An 8,255-nucleotide genomic window follows, 5' to 3' on the forward strand; every position below is an offset into this window, starting at 1 on the left:
CCCCGGCTGCTCCGTCGCCTGAATCCGCCGGCGAGACCCTCGTTTCTCTGTTTTGCTAATGGATACTGCTTTCGATCTGCTGTGTCTGTGCGCGTGCGAGGGGTGCGTGGCGTGTGGGTACAGCGTCTTAACTCTCTACGGCATAACGTGGTTGGGGGTTGGGGGTTGGGTTCTACCGTGTATAGCACTTGCCCCCCCTACGCACCCGTGGGTTCGCTTTTTGCCGGTGGGAGCGTTGGAATTTTTGTCTCTGCACGTCTTGGCTGATGCGTGTGGTGCACGCCGCACAGGTGATCATTAGCTACATATGAATTTATTTGCCGTGCGAGATTACAAATGTTTGGACTGCACCGTACTATGGCCTCAATCAAACCTAGTAAACTACATAACCCATGCTGTCAGGGAGAAGAAATTAAAAATCTTAATCAGGTCGCGCTCCGTCATGGCATCTGGTACGCCACACTGCTCAGTACTGCCCGCCGGCTGACTTGGCAAGCACCACGAAGAGCATTAGCAAGCAGATCATCATGGTGTTCATCACCACGTTGCGTATGTCGTCCATGGCACGGCCCATTCCGAACATGACGTTGCTCCCTCCTCCGGTGGCCTCGATGAGTAGGTTAATGCCAACCCCGGTGATGTAGAATGCGTATTGGTCCTCCCATAGCCAAAAATCGCAGGGGCCTCCGTCCTGCGCGTGGTTACAAAACTGATCAGGGAACAAAAACAGTGGAGTAATATCCTACTGCATGTGCGTTATGTGATACTTACTGCCTGGTTCGGGCACTTGTAGAACCGGATGCCCGGGTTACGATCCGTCCCGGACATGAACCACCTGGTCCTCGTCCCGGTGCACCTTGGGCACATGATCAATGGCAGCGGCGGGGGAGGTGCCCGGAGACGCCGCGCCGACGATGAACTGCTCGACATCTTGGCACAGTGGCGGGGGGTGGATGGGAGTGAGAGATGTTTGTGCGTGCTTGACTTAGGCCGTGCGCTCGCTGGTTCCTGTCCAGCAGTTGCATGGTCTTTAAATACATCGAAGCCAAGAAATGTTTGGCCTCCTTTGGTTTAGAGGAATTTCATAGGAATTCTAGAGGATAGGATTCTTATAGGATTTTTTCCTTTAGAGCACTTTGGTTCATAGGAATGGATTCCTATTCCTACGTAGGATTGATTCCTATCCTCCACATTTCATAGGAAAATAAAAAAAATCCTAGACTCAATGGAAAAATTCCTTTGGTGTCAACCAAATGACATCTTGTTTCTTATTCCTACTCATAGGATTTGAGATACATGTCATCTCATTTCCTATAAGATTACTATTCCTATGATAATCCTATCCTATGAACCAAAAGAGGCCTATACGTTATACAGTGTCTCATGCAACGGTAGTATTCCGTCCTCCTCCCTGTGATGTACAGTCATACGAGCAGCAGCTTGTCAGACTGATCTGTCAGGTTGGTCCATCTAAATACATGAATACGAACCATGCCGCTCTCCCGTTTCTCTATATATGCCAAGTAGCAAGGCAGCTCGCCCCGCATCGCGACGCTCTGCCCACCGTAGATGCGCTGCGTGCATCTGTCGCTCGATGCAGCGATGCACTTATCTTCCAGACACAGCCAACTTCACTCCATTGGCCAGCCTGCTCAGCTCCCCTGATTCCGTTCGTCACCGCCGCTGCTCTCCTCCTGTAGTTTGCTCCCCCCACCTATGCCGGCGCAGCGGCTCCCGACGCCAATCATCTTTGTGCAGGAGCAGCAGGTACGTACACTGTGACTATAATCTAGATGTATAATGTATTCCCCTTCACGGAGATGTGTAGTGTACTGAACTTGGTTGCTCTGCCTCCAGATGCAGATGGGTTTTGCAGCTTGTAGAAGCGGGGGCTGAAGGCTGGTATTCCATCCTCTCTGATTCTGTCCAGCCGCACCTCTCTGGCATTCTTCCGCAAGATCTGAAGGCCCAACGCCTTGTGTAAGTGAACCATTCTGTTCCTCTGGCCTCAGGCAGCGACATTACCAGTAGTGTTGCTGCTGCTTCTTTTCCCCCTTTGCTATTTGGTAGTGACTAACTGCAAGAACATTCCTATTGATGCGTGCAGCTTGCAGCATCTCAACACACTCACCAACAGCGTGAGGATGGCCACCGCTATCAGTGCGGCAGTGTGGGCATTGCGCAAGGCGCTGGCTCCCGTTACGGATGACTTGCTCAAGGATTGGGCGGCCAGCGACAGTCTCGGCCCCAACATCACCGCCCTCAAGATGGAGCTGCTGCGCGCACAGGGGATCCTCTATAACGCGCATGACAGGGAGATCACCAACCCTGCGCTCCAGGACCTGTTGCACATGTTGCGGCAGCTGGCGGACGGGGCCGAAGACGTGCTTGACGAACTGGACTACTTCCGCATCCAGGACAAGCTCGACAGCACCTACCATGCAGCTGATAAGCATGCCGGTGGCTGCACCCATGGCCTCGCTCTGAACGCGCGGCACACTGCCAGAGCCGTTGCCAACAAATTCAAGTTCTCCTCGGGCGGCAACAAGCAGACACCAAAATTGAAGTTTGATCGTGTGGATATGTCTAAAAGGATGGCAGACATTGTACAACAGCTGGATCCTATATGTGCTAAGGTGAAGGAAATCCTTGATCTAGAGCTTCGGAACCTCAAACCTGCCCAAGGCAACAGACCCAAAACCACGTCAGCAATAATAGAGCCAGAGTTATTCGGGAGGAATGTCCAGAAAAAGAACATTGTGGATGACATTACCCATGGAAAATATTATGCCAATGGACTTACTGTGCTTCAAATTGTTGGCCCAGGGGGTATTGGAAAGACGACTTTCACACTACACGTATATCAAGAGGTGAATAGCTTGTTTGATATTATGATTTGGTTATGTGTTTCTCTTAATTTTGATGCAAATAGGTTGACACAAGAGATTGTGAAAAATATCCCCAAAGTTAATGATGAAAAAGAGAATGCTAGTGAAGAAGAACTCATCGAACATAGATTAAAGCATAAGAGGTTCTTGCTAGTCTTGGATGATGTGTGGACATATCACGAGGATGAGTGGAAAAAACTGTTAGCTCCGTTCAGAAAAGGAGAGGCAAGAGGTAACATGGTTATTGTCACAACTCGAATCCCAGAGGCAGTAAGAATGGTAAAAACAGTGGATTATTCAATAGAACTCAATCGCTTAGGAACTGAAGATTTTATGCATTTGTTTGAAGCATATGTATTTGGTCACCAACAGCCATGGAAAGACTATCCTGAATTACTTGATGTTGGAAGAGCAATAGTGGGGCATCTGAAGGGTTTCCCTCTTGCAGCAAAAACTGTAGGTAGATTACTGAGAAACCAACTTACATTGGACAGTTGGACAAGTGTTCTTGAAAGCAAAGAATGGGAGTTGCAAACCAGCGACTATGACATTATGCCAGCTCTAAAGCTTAGTTATGATTATCTCCCTTTCCATCTGCAACAATGTTTTTCCTATGGTGCTTTGTTTCCTGAAGATTATGAGCAAAGAGTTGGTTCAATTATGGATAGGGCTGGATATTTTAGATTCATGTGATCAGAGGAAAAGACTTGAAGATGTTGGGCTGTGCTATTTAAATGACTTGGTTAATTGTGGATTTTTCAAGAAAAATGAAAAAGAAGATGGCAGTTCTTGTTATGTTATGCATGACCTACTGCATGAGTTAGCAGTGAAGGTTTCCTCATCAGAGTGTCTTCGCATATGTAGTTCTAATGTGAAATATATACAATCTCCTCCATCTGTACGCCACTTGTCTATCATTATAGATGACGGAGATGTCAATGATAGATTGGCTTTTGAAGATTTTAAGAGGGATTTAAGTTCATTGGGTGAAAAATTGAAAGTTGAAAACCTAAAAACTTTGATGTTATTTGGAGAATACCAAGGATGCTTTGCCAAGAGTTTTGGTGCTTTGTTTGCAGAAGCAAAATCTCTTCGTGTTATTCTTTTATCTGGGGCATATTATAGGTATATTGTGGAGGATGTTTTACACAACCTTCCGAGACTTGTCCATCTTCGCTACCTGAGGATAACACCTTCTGCAAGACTGAACAGAAACATCCCAAGATTGTATCACCTGAGAGTTATAGATGTTGACAAAAACAGTGTCCATCTTGATTTTCCAAGAGATATGAGCAACCTTATAAATGTTCGCCATTTTCTTGTCCGAGACAGGGACCTTCAGTATAGAACTAGAACTTTTGGTGTGGGAAAACTGGAATTACTTCAAGACTTAAGAAGCTTTATGGTTAAAAAGGAAGATATAGGTTTTGAATTTAGGCAGATTGGTCGGTTGGCAGAGTTTGGTGAGTCACTGAGAATTCACGACATTGAGAATGTTGAGCGACAGAAAGAGGCAAATGAAGCTAAACTGATGCACAAAATCAACTTACAGAAGCTAATGTTACAATGGGGTATTGATCGACATAATAAGGATCCTGCACAAGAAGATCATGTTCTTGAAAATCTTAAGCCCCATAGCAGTCTTGTAGATCTACACATTGGAGGGCATGGAGGTGCTACTTGCCCTTCATGGTTAGGTGAGAACCTCTCAGTTAAAATATTGGAATCTCTTTGTCTGGTTGATGTTGCTTGGAGCAATTTTCCACCTCTAGGGGAGTTGTGGTTTGCTAATGAGCTTGGTGAAGAGCATCTGAGTGGTATCCCAAGCCAGAGCTTTCAAAATTTGAAAAAGCTAAAATTGGTTAAGATACCAAGGTTGAGAAAATGCGTTGGAAATAGCACTTGTCATTTGTTCTCTCACCTAGAAGTGCTCATTGTTAAAGTTTGCGCTGAACTCTTGGAGCTGCCGTTTCCAGGCTGTAAATCAAAGCAAGAGGCAAACACGACTTGGTTCCCTAGATTACGGAAGCTAGAGATTGAAGACTGCCCAAAGCTGTTGATATTGCCCCCTGTTCCTTGGACTCGTGATCCATGCTCTGCCACGATAGCACGAGCTGGATCGTGTTTTGAGGAGCTGAGTTATTATAGTGAGAAGTCTAGATCGACATTGAGTGTCAAGGGGAAGGAGGGTGGTCTAAGCGATAGCAAGTTCTGGAATGTGCTGGCATTGCGTAATTTAACTGATCTTGAAGAGCTGGAGATGAGTAAATGCCCTCCTCTGCCATTAGATCACCTCCAAATGCTAACATCTCTGAAGATTCTCAAAATATATCGTTCGGATATTTTTTTGCCACTGAGTGATGTCATGTACCAGTTACCAATTGATACCCTGCATATTTGGCGGTGTGGTGCTACCGGGAAGGAGTTGACACAGTTGCTCACTCACTTCATGAATCTCAGCAAGTTGGAAATATCCTATTGTGAGAAGATAACAATGGTTGGTGTGATGGAGCAACAGGAGACGACAAGAACTGCATCATCTTCAGATAATAAAGCGGAGCAAGCACAAATTGAGCAGCAGCAGCAGCAACAGACAAGAGAAGAGGAGGAAATAGCAACAGCAGTAGGAGAAGGACTTCTGCTCTTGCCTCCCCAGCTGCAGGAATTGGAGATTGGCAATTGCCCAGAGCTGGCCCTACTCTCCAGTTCGCTCAACGATGGCGGACAAGGAGGGGGATGGCTCCAAGGCCTCCGCTCCTGTCGCGCCTGCATATGCCCTTAGTCAACATACGCAGCGGACTGAACAAGTGCAAGTTCAGAGTTACCCAGACCGATGGATTGGGCAGGAAGGAAATAGAATATGAATTAAACACTCTCTCCCCCGCCTTGCTCCTCACCTGCTCCCTTCTCTTCTCCTCCCCAAATTCTAGATCGAGATCCAGGGCATTACAATCTGGTATTCAGAGTCAGTTTTTTTTCTCGATCCACGCCGCGCTGCCGCTCTCCTATCCTCTTGATCGTCCGGTAACATCCATTGAGCCAGGTACGAGCCGCTCCGGCAAACTCGCCCAAAATCCTTCTCAGGGTTCGGATCGATTCGGAGCGAGATGACGGCGCTGCCATCCAAACCCTCGGCGCAGACTCGCCGTGTCCTGGACGCGATGACGGAGACCACCGACAAGCTTCAGAGCCTGCTCGAGACGGTGATTCGCCGGCTGGACGCGAGCCAGAAGACCGCGGACGAACGCCACCAGACGCAGCTCTCCTACAACGACCAAGTCTCCGCCGAGCTCAAGCTCCTGTCCAAGCAGATCGACCTCACGCAAGCCGATGTGGACGAGGCCCGCAAGGCTGCGCCGACCGTGGATCCCGCGGCGACCGTCTCCGGCGCCGCATCTCCATCGGGCGTCACGGCCATCGGGGACTCCTCCGCACACCGTCCACCACCCCCACAACCACCACCGCCACCACCGAGTCGCCCTCTGCCGCTGCCCCTCTACACCGACGATGCAGCACAGCTTCCGTTTGCCCGCCTCGTCAACCACGGTCCGCCGCTGCTCACCGCGCGGTCACCATCGTCCTAGGAGCTTGACCGCCACGGCGACCACTACATCAAGCCGCCCAAGCACGATTTCCCGCGGTTCGACGGCGACGCCCCGCGCATCTGGCTGGACCGCTGCACCACCTACTTCGAGCTATACCGCGTGCCACAACACAACTGGGTCACCACCGTCGCGCTGTACATGGACGGCCTGGCCGCAATGTGGCTCCAGGCCTATCGACAGACACACCCTGGGGTCAATTGGCAACAATTCAGAGCTGTGGTGCAAGAGGAATTTGGTCCAGAGGAGTTCGAGGTTCAGATGCACAACTTCATTCAGTTAAGGCAGACAGGAAGTGTTCAGGATTATCGCCATCAGTTCGAGACAACCATGTACCATCTGCTCGCTCTGGATCCGACCTTGAGCACCAAATTCTTCATCTCACAATTTCTGATCGGTCTCAAGGACAAGTTGCGCCTCGGCGTGCGATTACAAGCACCTACCAGCATAACTCGGGCCGCAGTGTTCGCGCGTATTCAGGAAGAAGAGTTGGAGAAGCAGCGCACAGCGTGTCCGCGCATCACACCAGTGGGGCGACTGATACGTCTCCGTCGTATCTACTTTTCCAAACACTTTTGTCCTTGTTTTGGACTCTAACTTGTATGATTTGAATGGAACTAACCCGGACTGACGCTGTTTTCAACAGAATTACCATGGTGTTGTTTTATGTGCAGAAAAAAAAATATTCTCGGAATGACCTGAAACTCCACGGAACATCTTAGGAAAAACAATAAAAAATCCTCGCCAAAGATGAAGACCAGGGGACCCACACCCTTCTCACGAGGGTGGGGGCGCCCCCCCTAGGGCGCGCCCCCCTACCTCGTGAGCCCCCTATTGCGTCTCCGACTCCAACTCCACTTCCATATATTGAGTTTCGATGAGAAAAATCAGAGAAAAGAAATCATCACGTTTTACGATACGGCGCCGCCGGCAAGCCCTAAAACCTCTCGGGAGGGCTGATCTAGAGTCCGTTCGGGGCTCCGGAGAGGGGGATTCGTCGCCGTCGTCATCATCAACCATCCTCCATCACCAATTTCATGATGCTCACCGCCGTGCGTGAGTAATTGCATCGTAGGCTTGCTGAACGGTGATGGGTTGGATGAGATTTATCATTTAATCGAGTTAGTTTTGTTAGGGTTTGATCCCTAGTATCCATTATGTTCTGATATTGATGTTGCTATGACTTTGCTATGCTTAATGCTTGTCACTAGGGCCCGAGTGCCATGATTTCAGATCTGAACCTATTATGTTTTGATGAATATATGTGAGTTCTTGATCCTATCTTGCAAGTCTATAGTCACCTACTATGTGTTATGATCCAGCAACCCCGAAGTGACAATAATCGGGACCACTCCCGGTGATGACCATAGTTTGAGGAGTTCATGTATTCACTATGTGCTAATGCTTTGTTCCGGTTCTCTATTAAAAGGTGGCCTTAATATCCCTTAGTTTCCAATAGGACCCCGCTGCCACTGGAGGGTAGGACAAAAGATGTCATGCAAGTTCTTTTCCATAAGCACGTATGACTATATATGGAACACATGCCTACATTACATTGATGAATTGGAGCTAGTTCTGTGTCACCCTATGTTATGACTGTTACATGATGAACCGCATCCGGCATAATTATCCATCACTGATCCGGTGCCTACGAGTTTTCCATATACTAGTTCTCGCTTATTTACTTTCCCGCTGCTACTGTTACAATCACTACAAAATACCAAAAACATTACTTTTGCTGTCTTTACTTTCGTTGCCGCTACCG

The 8,255-nt window shown here is 48.4% G+C and overlaps 2 protein-coding genes and 1 pseudogene across 2 annotated transcripts; 2 read left to right on the plus strand and 1 right to left on the minus strand.

The window, feature by feature from the left end:
* Nucleotides 1-466: 466 nt before the first annotated feature.
* LOC147964291 (uncharacterized) lies at nucleotides 467-969 on the minus strand. Its single transcript, XM_087526815.1, has 2 exons — nucleotides 772-969; nucleotides 467-691 (listed from the first exon to the last, which is right to left on the minus strand). The coding sequence occupies exons 1-2, from the start codon at nucleotides 928-930 to the stop codon at nucleotides 467-469; spliced, it is 384 nt and encodes a 127-aa protein (XP_087382941.1). The 5' UTR covers nucleotides 931-969.
* Nucleotides 970-1,594: 625 nt separating this feature from the next.
* LOC125516608 (disease resistance protein RGA2-like) lies at nucleotides 1,595-5,670 on the plus strand (annotated as a pseudogene).
* Nucleotides 5,671-6,049: 379 nt separating this feature from the next.
* On the plus strand, nucleotides 6,050-6,472 carry LOC147964292 (uncharacterized). The gene has a single exon (XM_087529910.1). The coding sequence runs from the start codon at nucleotides 6,050-6,052 to the stop codon at nucleotides 6,470-6,472; it is 423 nt and encodes a 140-aa protein (XP_087386036.1).
* The last annotated feature ends 1,783 nt before the right edge of the window (nucleotides 6,473-8,255 follow it).

The sequence above is a fragment of the Triticum urartu genome, chromosome 6A (genome assembly GCF_056163025.1).
Source record: "Triticum urartu cultivar PI428250 chromosome 6A, HENAU_Tu73, whole genome shotgun sequence".
NCBI lineage: Eukaryota > Viridiplantae > Streptophyta > Magnoliopsida > Poales > Poaceae > Triticum > Triticum urartu.